The sequence below is a fragment of the Pleurodeles waltl genome, chromosome 4_2, assembly GCF_031143425.1.
Source record: "Pleurodeles waltl isolate 20211129_DDA chromosome 4_2, aPleWal1.hap1.20221129, whole genome shotgun sequence".
Lineage (NCBI taxonomy): Eukaryota > Metazoa > Chordata > Amphibia > Caudata > Salamandridae > Pleurodeles > Pleurodeles waltl.
Window position 1 is genome coordinate 684,731,969 of NC_090443.1, and position 18,697 is coordinate 684,750,665.

Sequence of the window (18,697 nt, forward strand, 5' to 3'; positions counted from 1 at the left end):
CATGCCCGGGCCAAGACCAGGCCAAGACTGGGCCCGTCTTTGTCTGTCATTGCCTGGCAGCAGCTGAGCTTAGCCACCCCCTTTGGTCTTCTCTCCTGGATCATAGCAGGTACCTTCCTTCTCTTCTCTCTTTTCTTTTGGCTTGGCTGCTACCTCCTATGTACCTGAAATCATTTTCTAACACTGCTAAACTGAAGTATGGGGAAAAAAAAGGCTACCTCAAATAAACCCCCTGTCTTCGCCTGCGTGAATTTCAGCCATTGATTGGTCCCTGGCTCGTGCTTTGGAGGTTAGATCTAAAGAGAACAAACTTGCAGAGCACCACCTCTCCCCGACAGAGGACAGTTTATTTTTTTCCCGTCAGTCAAACTTGACCCCTTCTTTGGATGACCTTGATCATGCCCTGTGCAGCCTGAATAAAAGCCTCCCATTTCGTTAACTGGATCCTCCTCCCAGCTAAGCTTGTTTTCCATCAGAGCCAGACCCACTAATGGAACCTGCACATGTGTCTTCTTGGTTACAGTGTTCAAGCGTGGCAATCAAACACAGGAGAAGGGCTGTTACTTCTAATGTAAAACTCACCCTGACCATCTCTGAGCCGCCACAAACAGAGGGTATATTACAACAGGGCTTGAACTCAGTAGGTGACCCCATTATTTCCAGACTGGTGCCCATTGAGCTAGATTGAATAAGATTGTGGAGCATGAGGGTAAAAAAAGACTTGGCGACTCCCCTGCATCTGGGCAGGACAGACATAGAAGCCATGGTTAATCCATTTCCGGTCCTGGCAGCTCTGTAAAATCGTCAGGTGGTGGTTGTAATTCTGCAGCTTGAACTCTTTGCTGGACTGCGGTCTTAGGGGGCAGCCCTTGAAGCAAAGGGAATGATGCTCCACCAGACAGCACCCAGTCACAGGAAACCAGGATAAGGAAGAACAAACCAGGAAGGGGGGCCCTGTATTGCATCTGCCATCCATATGTGATTGTTCTGGTTAATGTCTCTGTGCTGACTCTGGGGTCTGTTGAATCTAATACAGAACTGAAAAATAAGGTCACTCACTGGGTAAGCTCTAAAACAAATTCCTCTGTCTGTTTTGCCAGTAACATCCTAATGGTGCATAGGGTTGGGTGGGTGGACACATGATCTAAATGCTTTGAAGAAGACTGTGTCAATGTTTATTACAGACAGCCCAGGATTGACGATGGTCTGCTGTGTCAGGCCAAAAATTGCATGATCAATTTAAACACGATCCAGCTTTTGCCCCATCTTTTTCTGCACCAACCTTGCACCTGTGTCGACGAGTGTGGTTGTTCCAACAAGTGTGTCGCAATACCTGGGGATCCCTATTTCAAACTGCTTTAATCTATTTTCTACCCTAACTGAGGTGGATTGACTCTTTGAACCTGGACATGGTAAGTGTAAGTAAGATGCCCCTTTGACTATTGTCACTCCGCAGAGACTAGAGGAATCTCTGACTGATTCATCAATTAATGTGATTGTCCCCGTGCCTACACTAGACAGAGCCTGTAGTATTAATTCCCCAAACAAATTTGATGCCGTTAATCATACTCTCAGCGTGCTCAGCTGGAACATTGTGAAAGTCAATACAAAGCAGTTTGATATTGTTTTGTTACGGGAGACGTGGGCTATGGAGGATGTCTTTTGTAATGGCTTTGCAGGCTTTGCCCAGCCTGCCCTGAAGTCAACTTCGGGGTGGGCTAGCACTGGTATTCTAGCCTAGTTTAAGGTTAGCCTTGGATGTACCATAACTAGTATCGATACAGGAAGAAGACTTTTTCAGGCCTTTTATTTAAATCGGCCCCAAACCCTGTGTTACTTATTGTGAACTTTTATTCATTTATCCATTTATAGAGTGCACTGTCACCTAAAAGGTATCCCATCACTGGGGTAACCGGAAAAAAAGGCAACTGCGTTAAAAGAACCAGGAATAGAGATTAGTGGGGGAAAAGCCAGGTTTTCAGCACCTTCCTGAATAGAATACGATCGGTTAAGTGCCCATAAGAGGCAGGAAGCTGATTCCAGAGCTGGACAACTCTCACTATAAAGGCACGCCCCCTGGTTTGCTTCTTGAAATTGGCAGATGAGGAGTGAAGGCATCTTCCCAGAACATATTTTCGAAAAGCATTTTGAAAGGAAATTGGGAAAAGGCCCTGAAGTTCTTTGAAAACAATGCACAAGGTTTTAAACACCAATCTCTTTTAAGGCCGGGAGCTAGTGAAGCTCCCTCAGTGCATCCATTGCAGATGATCGTCTGGGCCTGTGCAGCACCAGTTTGGCTGCTGTAACTTGGACTCTGTGTAGCCTTTGTACCAAAAAAGCTGGGGCTTCTAAGAGGAGAGTGTTAAAATAGTCCAACTTGCTCAGGATCACACTAAGCACAATCGAGGTTTTGACAGTTTTTGGTAAAAGACAAAGTTTTCGCAGGCCCTGCAAAAGAAAGAAGCAAGTCCCGGCTACTTTGGTAATATGACTTTCCAAGAATAATTTGCTATAAAAAATAGTCCCCGAATTCTGGACAGAGTCCGAGGGGGATTGTTCTTCCTGTGAAGATAAAGGCCAGAAATTAGTTGGGAGACATAGGGGAATTTTGTTGGTTGAGCAACACGGAAGCTCTGTTTTGTTCTTGTTAAATTTCAAAGAATTAGTGTTTAGCCACGTTAAAATATCCTTCATACAGTTGAAAAAGGTCTTGTTTTCTGTCTGATGGTCACTATCTAGTGACAAGATTAACTGGGTATCATCTGCATAATTAGCTAGCCGAATATTGTGGGTTTTGATAAGGATCACCAGGGGCCTCTTATAGCGATTGATCAAAATCACTGAGAGCCAACCCTTGAGGTACACCATGCTCCACATCCTTAAAGGCAGAGTGGTAGGGGTGAGGAGCAATGGCCTGACAGCGCTCTGACAAACGGGAGTGCTTCCATTTCAGTGCAGTGCCTCTTATTCCGACCGCGGAGAGACTTTCTAGGAGCATGTTGTGATTTACTGTGTTGAAAGCGGCAGATAGGTCTAATAAAATGAGGATCTCTGATCTGCTACCATCGACTAGCATCCGAAGCTCGTCCATGGGCGTAAGTAGGGCCAACTCAGTTCCATGCCCAGTTTTAAAGTCAAACTGCTCCTTTTCAAGCGAGGTATGATATTCCAAGCAGTGAGAAGTTTTTACTAATCTAGAACTCCAATAATTTTTTTCAGGAAAGGCAGCAAAGAAATTGGTCTAATTTTGCAAGGAATTGGTGGGTCGGAGGAGGGTTTTTATAAAATGGGAGCAATAATGTTTTTTTCCAGGTTTGTGGTACTGTGCCAGTATCCGAAGATTGGTTGCAGATCTGACGTAGCATCAGAAAGGCTTCTTCTGCCAGTTCTTTCCAAATCCTATAGGGGAAAGGGTCAAGTGGATATAGGATATAGAATTGGCTAAAGAGCAAAAGCAGTCATCTGAAATAGTTTCACACTTCTCAAGTCTGTATTTAGGCCTATCTGAGAAGTTGGTTAGTTCGGGTAGATTGCAACCAGCATGGAGGGAGGACTCGGTGGTAACGCTACCGTCCAATGCTCCAAAATATGGACTAGTATGGAGAGAGAGCGTGTTAATGTCCTTCAAAATATTGTTTATCTTTTCCTGAAAAAACAATGCAAGGTTGTCACATAGCTCCTGAGACAGGATGGTGTCCCTTTTCAGGCAATCTGAATTAGACACTTCTCACACAATGTCAAAAACCATTTCGACATTATTAGGTGCTGTAAGTATATTGTTGCATAGTAGTCAGCTTTTGCTGCACTGATCGCCTTCTTGTAGTAATGTAGTGAGGTTTTTAGCCATGCTTTATCTTCCTCCTTGCTGGAACTATGCCATCTTCTCTTGGTTTGCTTGCAGGCTACTTTTAGCTACTTCAAGGAAGGATTATACCACAGGGCAGGGCAATGACTGTGCTTTTTCCATGAGTGCAATGACATTTTGGTGTTAAGAAGTTCAAGAATCTTTTCCCCCTATGACATTATAATTATCTTCAACCGACTTATCTTGAGCAAAAGAGATGGACAGATTAGCTATCTCATTTCGGAAAGATCTGACAAATGTATGTCATGCCCTATCCATCATTGAAATGATTTCCGCCTTTTTAGCAGGAGTAAGTTCTTTCACATGAAGATGGAAAGTTATCAAAGCATGGGCCATCTAGCAAAGAGGGAGAATATCTAAAATGGAGACTAACTCCTCTGGGACAAAGATGAGATCTAAAGTGTGGCCACTAGATTGTGTGTGGTCAGACTCCATCTGGCCTAACCCTAGAATTTTACAAGAGCTACAGAATGTTTTGTGTAAAGGGGAAGGAAAGGGGCACTTGTTCTGCCCACATATTAAAGTCCCCTGAGATGAAAAATTTAGAGTGGCCAGGATCGCATTTGAAATCAGCTCAATTAGAGGGCGTAAGCGTGAGGCTGGAAGGCCAGTAAGCAGCCTTTCTTAGACTTAAAGAAGAAGCTAATGATGCCAGGACCTGGAAGTTCATCAAGGGTTAAGGACACCAAGTTCCAACTTTCCTTAAAGATGATTCCTACTCCCCCCTCTTTTTATGGTGCGTGACTTGTCAAGAATATTGTAACTTATAGGGCATGCCAAACTGAGGTCAGAGACGGAATCATGGGTGGTCCACATTTCTGTGATAAACAGTGTGTCTAGATTTTCGTTCACTACCATCAATTTAAGCTAATTTGAATGTTTTACCAGGGACTTTGCATTAAACGGGCTGCATTTCTGAGGTGCAGACAGTGTAGACCCATCACGTAATGCACCTTCTCCATTTATACCCCCCTGAAAGATTATAATTACTGATCCACTTACAAAGAGAAAGTAATTGGTACCTGGTATAGGTTAGTCTGCTGTCTTGAAGGTTTGTCAAAAGAACTGGCCGCATGACTGACACTATGCAGTGACTGGTGCAGGTGGGCTTGCCATCGGCTCGCCTGCTACGGAGTCACGTCTGCATCCTATTCAAGTAGTCTTCTCTTCACGAGGGAGAAAGACTAGAACGGCAACAACAATGATGCCGAAAGAGTGGTCCCACTCTTACAGATGGGTAGTTGCAAACAAAAATAAAAAGTCACCACTCAAGAGTCTATAACAGTATCAACTCCACTTTTTAGATACTATTTTTGCTGGTTCTTTTGCTGGTTTTAAGACTTTGCACACTTTACCACTGCTAACCAGTGCTAAAGTACATATGCTCTCTCCCTTTAAACATGGTAACATTAGATCATACCCAATTGGACTGTTTAATTTACTTATAAGTCTCTAGTAGAGTGCACTATATGTACCCAGGGCCTGTAGATGAAATGCTACTAGTGGGCCTGCAGCACTGATTGTGCCACCTACGTAAGTAACCCCTTAACCTTGTCTCAGGCCTGCCATTGCAAGGCCTGGGTGTGCAGTTTCACTGCCAATTCGACTTGGCATTTAAAAGTACTTGCCAACCCTATAACTCCTCTTTTTCTACATATAAGACACCCCTAATGTATGTCCTAGGTAACCCATAGGGCAGGGTGCTGTGTAGGCAAAAGGCAGGATATGTACCTATGTAGTTTACATGTCCTGGTAGTGTAAAACTCCTAAATTTATTTTTACACTTCATAGGCTAGCATTGGGGCTGCCCTCATACATTGTTTGAGTGGTAGCTGCTGATCTGAAAGGAGTAGGAAGGTCATATTTAGTATGGCCAAAATGGTAATATAAAATCCAGCTGACTGGTGAAGTCAGATTCAATATTACTATTTTAGAAATGCCACTTTTAGAAAGTGAGCATTTCTCTGCACTTATATCTTTCTGTGCCTTACAATTCACATCTGGCTGGGTTTAGTTGACAGCTCCTTGTGCATTCACTCAGACACACCCCAAACACAGGGTACTCAGCCTCACTTGCATAGATCTGCATTTTGAATGGGTCTTCCTCTGCTGGGAGGGTGGAGGGCCTGCCTTTACACAAAGGACTGCCACACCTCATACTGGGACCCTAGCAGACAGGATTGAACTGAAAGGGGACCTAGTGCACTTCTAAGCCACTCTTTAAAGTCTCCCCCACTTCAAAGGCACATTTGGGTATATAAACAGGGCCTCTGCCCCTACCAACTCACACATCCTGGATAAGAAACCTGTAATCAGAACCTGCATCTTGCCAAGAAGGACTGCCTGGCTGCTCAAAGTACTCACCTGATTGCTTTCTGTGAAGGACTGCTGCCTTGCTGTTGCCCTGCTGCCTTGCTGCTCTCTGGCTGTGGTGAAGAAGTGCTCTCCAAGGGCATGGATATAGCTTGCCTCCTGTTCCCTGAAGTCTCAGGACCAAAAAGACTTCATCTCTTCAAGAAGGACTCCTTGTGGAGCGAAATTCGACTGACAACCTGCCAGAAATGACGCACAGCCTGCCACGCAGTGAAAATGTCACTGCACGGCGAACCGTAACGACACAGCCTGACTTCACGATGAGAAGATCAACGCAGCACCAGCGTATGACTGGAAATTCGATGCACGGCCCACTGGATCGCCACACAACCAACCCGGAACGACGCAGCTTGACTTCCAGAGAGGAATCGACGCAGCGCCTTCCTTGCTGTAGAAAATTCGATGCACTGCCCACCAGATTGATGCAGCTCCTGTGACTTCGTCCTGCCAGTGCAGGAAATCCACACACTGTCCCCGGAGCATCTGAAAACCCCAGAACCCAAAGACGGTACATGACCGAGCGCCGGAAATCGACGCACAGCCGTCTCTGCGTGAAAACTAAACAAAGCATTGCCATGTGCGGCCCGAGAAATTGAAAGTCACTATGCACAAAGGAAATATGTGCTAGAATGGGTCTGTTTTTAAAATCAGCTGTTAAATTCCCAAATTTAATGCTATTTTAAATGTATTTTATATAATCTTTACTATTTTCTATTATATGAATTATGTGTTTTAATTGTGAACGATGATTTTAACTTTACTGAATTTGTATTATTTTATTGAATATTCCAGTGTTTGTATGTGCTTTTATGATCACTGTTGGGCAAAATAAAAATCTACTATGGTATTGACCCTCTGGCTAGGGTGGGAACTCTTTCGCATAAGGCAAAGGGGTCCTTTGGTGACCCATTCCTGTTTGTGAATTTAAAAAAAGGGGTGCTGGAGAGTAGGCAGGGTCCATGGGACCGCTGCAAACTCTCGAAGAAACTTAAAAACATAAACTTTGTTTTCTGAATGCAGGTCAGTGTTGGCTGCTTTAAAAAAAAAAAATATATATATATATATATTTATATTTATATACATATATATATATATCTCCCAACAAAACTGTCCTCATTGTGGCGCGCTTTTCGCTGGTGCATACGCCATGGACGGACCAAGCCCTGATTTATTTTGCAAACCAAACAATTCTGAATCCGTAGCACTACGAGAGAGTTAATCCTTTTATTATTGTAATCCAGCATCAATTCCACCACCAATTGATGCTGGATTACAATAATAAAAGGATTAACTCTCTTGGAGTGCTACTGATTCAAAATTGTTTTGTTTGCAATATATATATCTTTATTTAAATGTGATAAAAAACTTAGTGGCCTTGTACTGTACAAACCTTGAATTGTCCTCAACACCTAGACTCTGTAGGCCAGTTTTAAAAGTGGAGTGTCAACATGCTATTTATCTTCCACATAAGTTACAGTTATAGATACTTGAAATTGTTGGGCGACAGAATTTATGTTTTATCAAATTGGTAAATGTTATTGCTGGCCTTATTGACATAGAGATCCCAACATGGCAACTAAACATGTGTTGTGACTAAGGAAAATGTTTGGACTGTTAAACTGTGTCCCCAGTACCCCAGTATATTCTTAAGTGAGAGCCACAAAAGACACATTGATGACACCGTTAGAGTACATACTGTTCCAATCCAGTAGAGTAATACATTTTCAGAAGGCTCTTGAGGTCCAGCTGAAAAAAATTACAAAGGTCCATCCCTCACTGAGTGGTAAAAATAAATCCTGCATATGTGGCACTCTTAATGGAGCTCCGACCTGATATATCTTGTATAGCTCGCTCAAAGGGGCACCTCTATACTCCCTTTTAGGTTTTTAATAAACTTCCACAACATCAAACGTTTCCAAATTTTGCGCTCTCGCATATTCAGTTGGCATGTGTGAATGAGCCACGCCTTTGTATTTTATTTGGATAATATCTACCTATCACACAATCAATGTAAAGAGGTTAAATAGGAATGTAGAATAATTGCCAAGCAATGTATCTGAAAAGGAAGAGATCAGTTGTTTCGTTTTTAATCCCCAGCCTAACAGATACCCAGTGATGAGCTGACATTATCCTATGTGGCTACTGATGGTTAACATTAAAGTGTAGTTCTCAATATTTGATTTACATTGTAGGCATTCTGAGGTCCCATCTGTTTTTTAAAAGCAGAGGAAAGGAAGAAAACCTTTGATCTTCACTACTCTGAAGGGACACCCTTCGCTCTGCTGTCTAACCCATTTCCAAAACAAGGGACTTTGATAATTGAACCAGTTGCATTCAGAGACATGTAACACCTACATACTGCCTGCTTTATATACTGTATAAGTCCTTAGTTATGGCCATCCCCAAATATGTTGCACACAGACATATTGTGTCAAGAAGAAAAAGAGTTCTGAGAGACAAATTATGGCCATTACTTTTAATGCCCCCATACCAGTGCTTACTTTGAGCCGATGGTAGTGCCAGTGGGGCCCACTGGCACTCATGGAGATCAGCATAGAGAGGCAGAGGGTGTCTAACAGTGGATCAGAGAGGCATGCAGTAGAATCAAGATTACACAGCCTTGTTACTCAGCACACTAGCATTAAAAAGCGCCAGCCACTGATTTCTGGCCAACACGTTGTCCCCAGCATGTATTCTTTTACAAATTAAGCACAGTCACACACCAAAGTCTTATGAGGTCTTTGGAGCTCCTTCCCAGCAAGTATACACTTGGCCAGCTTTCTCAAAAACGTTACCATTAGCCTAATGAACAATTTATTATACCCTCACTAGCCCGGTACCTTATTAGCACGCATGAGTGGATTTTCCCTATTACATTGACGTATACATTCTCTAATTTGGATGCAACTGGAATAAGTACTAATGTCTATTTTGCAATATGGATTTTCACATTTTTAAGTTATACTATGTTTTTGAAACATATAAGGAGCTTTAGCACCCATATGAGAACCAAGACGCACCATACAAAAATGTATAAATATATGAATATCATAAATATAGTTTTGTTTGGTCAAGTTTGTGAAACCTTCTCCTTAGTCTCTTGGACATCTTTATATTCCTTCCTAATTACTCCTTTTATTCACATTACTATTCAGTGAAGAAAGGGTTATAGTGTGTATTAGTATTGGCATACAATCTGCCTTTAGAATGCCACATTGAATCTAATGCATTCTGTACTTTTTTAACAGGTTGAAGAAATGAAAAAAGCTCTCCAAACACTTAACATCAATATGGTAGAGATGACAGATGAAAATGCAACGTTGGATGGTGGGGACGTGTTGTTTACAGGTAAAATATGAATTGGATTACTTCTTCAGTTTTCGCAAATTATTAGTAGAATGTCTGGTATTTGGTTGTCTGCATTCGGGACATAGACTCCAACACCCTTCTTTGGTGTAAAAGGCCATTTATTAGAACAGGCTTGCTCAGAAATATACATGTCAACAAATACAAACATAACTTAATACGAAACTTTATTTTAACCTTGTAACCCCCTTTCACCACTCGCCTTTCAAACCTCCACTTATCCTTCGCATCTCACCAACTCCACTTCTATTTCCACACATCTTCCTTTTCCCCTTTTCCTGACTCTGACCTCCCCCCGTCTGTCATCCTTCTCTTCTCCTTTCTCCCCCCCCGGAAGGGTGTACAAGCCCAAATCTGACTCTCCAACCTCCCCATCCACTGCTGGTAACAAACAGCCCGCCCTAAAACTGGCAAGAGAATTGACCCATTCCCCACCCCCTCCCTATCCCTGTCTCCCTTCACACTACCTAACCTTACTCCCAATAAAACTTCCCCCTTTTTATTTTGCGTATGTTCTCTTATCTAATTTTCAGGGCGGGTGGGTGGCCAACTCATGCGCAGCGTGACTCCGCTGGCGCACAAAGAGGCCGATCCCTCCCAACCCACCCCTTTTATTCCCTCCCTCATGTCCCACCCCCGCCCAGCAAGCCGTGTATCTGCTCCCAGGCCGTCTACATCCGGCCCGAGAGCTCCCGCGAATAGACTGGACTGCGTAAAGCTACTCGCGGGGCCCTATCGGGACATAGACTCCGAAACCCTTCTTTGGTGTAAAAGGCCATTTATTAGGACAGGCTTGCTCAGAAATATACATGTCAACAAATACAAACATAACTTAATACAAAACTTAATTTTAACCTTGTAACCCCCTTTCATCCACTTGCCTTTCAAACCTCCACTTATCCTTCGCATCTCACCAACTCCACTTCTATTTCGACGCATCTCCCTTTTCCTTTTCCCCTTTTCCTGACTCTGACCTCCCCCCCCATCTGTCATCCTTCCTCTGCTCCTTTCTCCCCCCCGAAGGGTGGACAAGCCCGCATCTGACTCTCCACCCTCCGCCATCCACTGCCACACAGCAACAACCCACTTGCCGTTTTGCTGCCCCACCAGCGAACCCACTGCAACTAAATGCATCCTTATTCATGATCCCCGCCAAAAACTTTCTCCCCACAAGTCTGTGAGCACAAACCGAAGTTCCATCAAATAATGAGCATTCCCCATCTCGAGAGATGCACACCATCACCCCTGAAAAGCACCTGCTCTTCTTCCTTTAAACCTTTGTGCCTCAAAACCTTAATGTCAAGGGCTCCACAAACAATTAGCATGGCCCTGTTTAGCTTCTCTCCTTGCTTTCTCAATTGCCCCATGTTTCAATGCCCTATGTTTCAATGCCCCACGCCATACTCTTCGTGGCACAAATTCCGTCCACACTAAGCAAGTCCCATGCATGTTGCGGCTCATCAGGACCCAGTCACGCTGCATGTGTTGCAGTAGGGTGAGCCCTGAAAGGCGTACCAAATCATTTTCCCCGAGGTGTATTACCAGCACATCCGGAAATCCCCAAGACGGCAAAAGTGAAGTGAGAAAACGAAGCAGATTGCCCCACCTCATGCCGCTCTTCCCCCACCATTGTACCTCATGCCGGCTTCTCGGTAGTTCAGCATATTTGGCCGCCCAGTGCATGAAGGAGTGTCCCACCAGCCACGTGGTTGACTTCATATGTTCCGGGCCCCTTACGCAACCTGAAACAAGAAACAAAATTAGCCCTGTTGCCACCTGCTCTCCTGTCCCTCCAGCTCACAGCCCTATCCCCTCAAAAACCCTCATTGTGTTATCCCCATGCCACTAAGCTTGGACATACCGTTCACAACACTTAGAGCGCCATCGGCCAATGCGCCTGATCTTATCCCAGTCCCACCCCAACTTGGCTGCTTCCGTTGCTGCCCCTATTCGAAATGAATGTGTACCAAAATTACCCGCCTCTCTTCCCAGACGCCTCAAAGCCATCCTCAAAACGCACAACAACTGGAAAGCTGTAACCTTGGTACCGTTCCTATGCTGAAAAATCCATATCTTCTGGCTCTTACTGCCGTGATAAAATTGTCCCATTCTCGCACCGGACAGGCATCCAGCACTCCTCCTGCTTCCAACCACACCCACTTACCCTTGCCCAACTGGTCCGTTTTGGAACACCTCAACCAAATCCCCAACCTGTCCGCTATGCACAGCACCTCACATCTCTTTATCCCACATGCAGTGCCTACCCCCAACAGCTCAGACACTCTGAAAACACCAAAAAACATCCATATCATGCAGAGCCGAAACAACGCCACCTCATCCACATTAAAACACACCGGTAAAACATGCAGTATCTCCAGCAACAATTAGAACGTGATTGCTTCCCGAACAAAAACCGAACTAGAATGAACCCTCCCCCAACCCTTCAACATTTTCCCCAAAATATCGTTCTTCGCCGGATCCCAACCAAAAAACAACTTCCCGGAGAAGGACACCCCTGCCAGTTTGCCCCCAATTGTAGTGGGCGATAATCCCTTGTGAATCAAAAACAGAACAAAACGCATCACTCGCGCCTCCAATACCACCCGTTCCTGGCTCCAAAATTGTCCCCTGTAAGCTTCAAAGTCCTGACGCTCCAACCACACGAGACGATAACTCCTACGGTTGGATTCTGCCAGCGACCTTTCCACCAGTTCCATGACCATCACGCCCCCCCATTCCCAAATGTCTTCCGGAACTGATGTCTTGAATTCGTCCGCACCAGGTGCCAACTGCCGAAAACGCTGCCACTGCAAACGAAATAAGGAATCTGCGATAGAGTTGTTTACCCCAGGAATGTGTGCCGCCTTGAATATTATGTTCAGAGTCAAACAACGCAACATAAACTTTCTGAGCAATTTAAATACTCTCACATCCCTAGCTTTCTGATTATTGACCAACTCCACCACAGTCCACATGAAAAATCACCGTCCTGTTTGCCAATTCGTTGCCCCATACTGCCAGCGCCACCAAGAGGGGAAAAAATTCCAGGAATGCAATGCTCCTGCCTTGGCTGAGCCATTGCCCAGGCCACTGTTCCGCACACCAGCGCCCATCCCAGAAAAGACCAAAACCTGCTGCCCCAGCCGCATCAGAAAAAATCTGTACCTGCCACTCTGTTTCCTTGTCTCGAAAAGCCATAGAGACCCCGTTGAATTGTGTCAAGAAGGTTTCCCAAATCCTGATGTCCTCCCTCAAATCCACTGTCAACCTTATCCTGTGGTGTGGGAGCGACGCCCCCGACATGGCTAAGTCCATGCGCCTACAGAAAGTCCTGCCACCTCGAACCACCCTACATGCGAAATTCAGGTAACCCAGAACTTGTTGTGCCACTCGAAGCTCAATTTTATGCCTCACCCTGACCTCCCTTAAGAAAACCAGCATCTCTCCCACCTTTTCTACTGGCAAACGAGCAATGAAAACCCTTGTGTCCAATTCAATCCCCAAAAATATCAAAACTGTACTGGGTCCCTCAGTCTTCTCCGGCACCAGAGGTACCCCAAAATCCTGTGCCATCTGTTAGAAAAACCTAAGTGCCCTGCCACATGAACCTGACTGCGCTGACCCGACAAACAAGAAATCATCCAAATAGTGCGACACTGTCCGGTGCCCACTGCGCTGTACAAAAACCCACTGTACAAAAGTACTGAAGGCCTCGAACAGGGCACATGAGATCGCACACCCCATGGGAAGGACTCTATCCACATAGATCGCACCTCCCAACTGCATTCCCAGCAAAGAAAAATCTGTTGGATGTATTGGTTACAGCCGAAAAGCTGCCTTGATGTAACATTTTGCCATTTCTGCGTGCCGTATGGCATCATCCACCATGGCGTAAACCACCTTAGTATCCTCTGGTGCGATAAAATCGTTCACCGATGCCCCTTCTGGCCAAGACAGGTGGTGTATCAGCCTAAAGTCCCCCTTGCTCTTCTTTGGCACTACTCCCAAGGGTGAGCATCAAATCCTCCAAAGGCCACTCGTAAAAGCGGCCCGCAATTCTACCCTCTGCTACATCCTTCTGCAATTTTGTTGACATTACCTCAGGCATAGATTTTGCAGACTGCAGGTTCTCAGCCCATCTCTTCCGCCGAGGTCCCTGATAACCCACCGAAAGCCTTCTCTAAAACCCCACTACAATCTTAGCGCTGCGTCCGTGTCAGGGTACACGCGCAACCAAGGCAGTACCGCCTCAAGTCTAATTGGAGTAGGTGCCCTTTGGTGCAGCAGCGCCTTGACTCCCCCTGCCCCTTCCTGCTCTCCACTGCTCTGCCGGGCTATCGAGTGCGAAACATTGCATGACCGGATGTTTACCCCCACATTTGGAACACTCATGCTTAAACCTACAAGGGTGCCTAGAGCAGAATTCCTTGTTAAAATTCCAGCAGGCTCCTGATGTCGCCCCCTGCACTCTATGAGACCCCCCTGCCCCTCCCTGAGCGGGACGCTGCTGAAATGGCTTATACACAATTGGAAGGCCACTGGCTGTATGCGTTGATGCAGCCGAATGTGACGAGGCCATCCACTGCATCCATAACTCAGAATCTACGTCCCCCCATGGCTTCTCTGGGTTGATACGAACTCTGGCTCCGAATTCCTCATCGTAGTTGAGCCAGGCAAAACCCCCGAAATGTAGCTGCGCCTTCCTAATTATGTCCATGTATTTAAACATGGCAAAGGCCTGATCAAGATATTTTTCACAATATATACTGCCATAAATTAGGAAAGCCGAAGTCCAGCTATCCATGGTTATCGGAACCCTTGGCCTCCGCGCCAACTCCCATTCTTCCTCTTTAGAGCCCTCTTTTGCTTGAATGTCCCTATGCAGGAGCTTGAAAACATCGACATACTCATGCTTCCAAATTCTTGCCTTCGTGTTGTCAGCCACATGGGACCCCCAAGGCATCGCAAGACTCATCTAGGGTAACCTCTTCTTGTGCCCAGCGCTCCCCCCTCCTTTCCTTCTTCTTCCTTGCTGCCCTCTTCCCCTTTTTTCTCACCCCCATCCTTGTCTGCCGCTCCTGCATCCTTCCCCTTGTCTACCCCACTTGCCGCACCACCTCCAGATTCTGAATGGGAATGGACCGAGTCCTCCCTCACCCCTACCGACTTATACTGGCTTGCGCCCCCTGGCCCTTTCTTGGCCTCCCATGGTGCCCACCATTCTTTTTCACCTTGGAGCCCACAAGTCTTCGTTCCAGCTTCCGACTGTACTTTGCGCCTGCCACCTTCCTTGCGGGGCACCTCGTGTCCTTGCTCCGACGAATGCGCCTGGAAAACAGAAACAGCAGAGGGGGTTGCGCCGCTCCTGTGCCCTTACCCCTTCCCTTGTACACCGCTCACCTCTTTCTCCTGAATCTCGCCTTCCTCCCACTCATCCAACTCCTCCTCATAATCGAGCTCAAGCTCCACTTCTCCATCCATTCCCATACCTTCATTTGCGCCACTTGCTTCTCCCATGCTGCACTCGAAACCCGCTCTGTAACCCCCCTGGCGCAAACCAGTTGTGTCCTTCTCGCATTCCCACGTGTAGAGAAGGCCGCCGGGGACCCCTCTAGTGCTTTCGACCAACATCCAGGGTCCGTGTTGCGCCCCGTTGGCTTCGCCACCCTTCTGCCCACCTCTGATGTAGGCATGGACTCTTTGCGCCGTTGACTGGCCGTGTGCGCCAGCCGCTGCTGTCACGCTGCCACACCCTCCGGCCGCACCAGCCTCCTGTCCTGTGCCCTGCTCTTCCTGGGGTATCCATACCCAGCTGCCTTTTCCTGTCCCCAAGGACTCGTCTGGGCAACCGCTCACCCCCCCTGCCTTTCTCTTTGCCTTCTTGGACCTGCCTCACTCCTGGCCATGCACAACTGTGCCCACCTCCGCTCCGTCTCCTCCACCAACTGCCTCTGTTCTAGGATCCGCACCTCTATGTCTATGGCTGCCCAATCCGCAAATGGTTGGCGGCCTGCCACCCCTGCGTGTCGTGGGGGGCCCAATTTTGCAGCACCCCCTTCCTCACCTGCATTGCCTGGGCTACTCGCAGCACCTCCTATGTCCCCCCTGCCCGCTGCAACCTTGTCCCCTATCTGTGCCAGCCCTACTCCTTCCCCCCTTACTACTGGCTTGCCAAGTGTGGGCCCCTCTCCCTGGCCTAATGCGCTGTTCAGCCCCCAATTGCCCCCCCGGTACCTGGCCTGTTAGCCCTGGGGCACCTGTGTATCTTTCTGCCTCCCCAGAAGGGCCAGACAAGATTTCCTGTTGGCAGCCCCCCCCCGGGGGCCCCCACCTCCTGTACTAAATTATCTTGGGGGTCCCTCTTCTCTCCTTGCTGTTCTAAAAAAGGAGGGGGGGCAGCTGAGCTGCGCTCCACCCCTTTGCCCCTTTTCTTTTTTGTTTCATTGTGGGGGAGAGGCGCGCGGCGGTAGCCGCTGCCACGCCCCGTGCCGCTACGTGCGGCATGTGCGTCATCCCCACCCAGGCCTTATAAGGATGCCAGGCCGCAGGAGATCTCTGCAGCCCGCCTCCCCGAGCACCCTCAGTGCCGCCTTCACCGCCTCCAGATCCTGTCCCCAAGCCATTGCGCGCGGGGGACAGCGTGCTCGACCAGGCGCGCAGTGTTTTAAAAAACGCGCGCCTGTTTCAACCACGGTTCTACGGACTTTGAAAGTCCGCAAAACCGTACATAGAAATATAGCCCAAAACTCACTGCACCCTGTTGGGGCTTACGAAAGCCCACGGGCCCCGGAAAAACTCGCCTGCCCTGCACTTTGCGGCCAACTCATGCGCAGCGTGACTTCGCTGGTGCACAAAGAGGCTGATCCCTCCCAACCCACCCATTTTTTATTCCCTCCCTCATGTCCCACCCCCACCCAGCAAGCCGCCTATCTGCTCCCAGGCCGTCTACATCCGGCCCGAGAGCTCCCGCGAATAGACTGGACTGAGTCCAGCTATTCGCGGGGCCCTAATGGGGATTACACGAGCATTAATATATGTTAGAAAGTCGCCCCTATTCCACCAAATAGGGGTTTTTCAGGGAACCGAGGAGTTTCATTCTAGTACATACACGAAGGAAGGCACAATCTAAGCTCCTTTACTAAGTCAAGCCCTTAAACAATGGCTTGTAATGTTTTTTCTTTTTATTCCTTATAATCCCCGGCGCACAAATGCCGCTTCTCTATCCTCCCTCCATACAAAGGTAGTTATTGCAGATTTGGCGGTAAGTGTGGAATCAGGTTTGTCGAAATAAGAGTCTTGGAATCTATTTTTTCAGAAGATTTATATAAGCTTTATTTAAAGCTTGCTCTTGGTCTACAGTTTATGGTAAAATGCAGATAGGTTTAGCTTGTTATGTTTTTTTATCGGTGCACTAACTAAATAGAGAATTGTTAATGTTTTCACCTCAGCTAATCTTGGTTAACGGCGGGAGAAAGATAATCTACATGTAAGGCAACGGCAATTGAAAAACGTGTTTTACTGGCAGTTTCTACTCAGTGGGCTGCTTTTAATCAACCTACAGGCTATGGTACCAGGCATTGTGACGTCAGAACGAACTGTATACAGTTTTTACAATACAGATGTGGTGTCATTTTCTTCTTACTGGAGAGTACTTATTTGAAATCAATATAAAACGTACAGGTATTTACACAGGGACGGCAGGCTTGCATGTTACATGTTATTCTTAGTATCAGTTGCAGTCCAGGTAGTTTCCAAGGCCAAGGGTGAGTAGTGGCGCCAGTTCGGTTTTTAGGTCGAGCATAGCAGCGCTGAAGCGCTGCTTTTCCGACGTACTGGTATCTATGTGGGCTTTTAACCACGACCACCTCACGGCCATCACTTTCACTTGTTCGTGGACTTGCCTTTCAAAAATCCTTTGCTATCATTGGTATATGCTTTACGTACCGCTTTGTGGATCGACCCTGTTATATAGATAATTGCATTTTTGCTGATCTGTTTGACTGCGAGCGAACCTCTTTTTCCTTCTGTGTGTCTCCTTTGCGTTCACGCTCATGGCTGCCATGGCGCTTTGAATCTCCTCTCTTATGTCAACTGTTTTACTGTTCATTGTTCCTTTTATGCGTCTCCTTAGTGCTCATGTTCATGCCGGCCGTGGCGGTTTGAGTCGGCTCGCTTATGTCAACTAATGTTTTTTAATTTTTCCTTTTGTGTGTCTCCTTCGCGCTCACACTCATTGGGGCCATGGCAGTTTCAATCAGCTTGTTCCGTAGAATGATTGTGTACCCGCCTTTATTGTTGTGAAGACGCTCAATTTATTTATTTCTCTGACTTTTCAGCAAAAGACACTGTAAGCCTTCAGAGCATGACGCTTTCTTCAAAATAAAACAAAATAAAAAACAAAATAAACATGATAGATTCATCCATGAAAATAAATATACATAATTAGATAATATATTGGTAGATAAATAAATTGATTACTAAAAGACGGAGGCCCGATATGAAGTGTAAATAGTCTAATCAGAATGAATTGTAGCAAGTAGGAAAGGATTACTATAGTAACCATAGCATTGACTGAAGACTGTAAGGGTGACCCAATCTGACCTCTGACTTCCATTTTGAAAGTATACACATATGATGGTCAACAGCCTCCTGAATAGTAGATGAAGCCTAGACATATCCCATGACTGATTTCTATTCTTATGCTATTTTACTGTGCTCTAGCTATGGGCGATCTCCAGCAGACCCAATGTTAGCGCTGTAGACTAACATGGCTGAGTGTGTATCAGCTTTCTAGAGCTGAAATTAAATGTTTATGGTGCATGGGATTCCTATTTTTTAGGGTCAGGCACGTTTTAAACGGATGTGGATTTTTTTTTATAATTTACAGATTTTACTGGTGAGGTGATCCATTTTGAAGCAGAGACTGTCAGTTCATGACTTACAGCAGTGCTCCGCGTGAGCCAACGTCGTCTTATTTTATGATTTTTTTTTTTTTTAAATAATCTACATTTTGAAAGGCACCCATACCAAAGACATGCACGTAAACTTGTTAGCTATCTAGTAGTTATTGTTTTGACAACAGTTTCTTTTGAG

At 46.1% G+C, this 18,697-nt stretch overlaps 1 protein-coding gene across 1 annotated transcript in view; it reads left to right on the top strand.

Moving 5' to 3' along the window:
- Positions 1-18,697, top strand: part of DDAH1 (dimethylarginine dimethylaminohydrolase 1) — a 519,240-nt gene that overhangs the window by 271,918 nt on the left and 228,625 nt on the right. Inside the window, exon 2 of the mRNA XM_069232269.1 lies at positions 9,487-9,586. Coding sequence (XP_069088370.1) covers positions 9,487-9,586 — 100 coding nt within the window. The remainder of the gene's footprint in view (positions 1-9,486; positions 9,587-18,697) is intronic.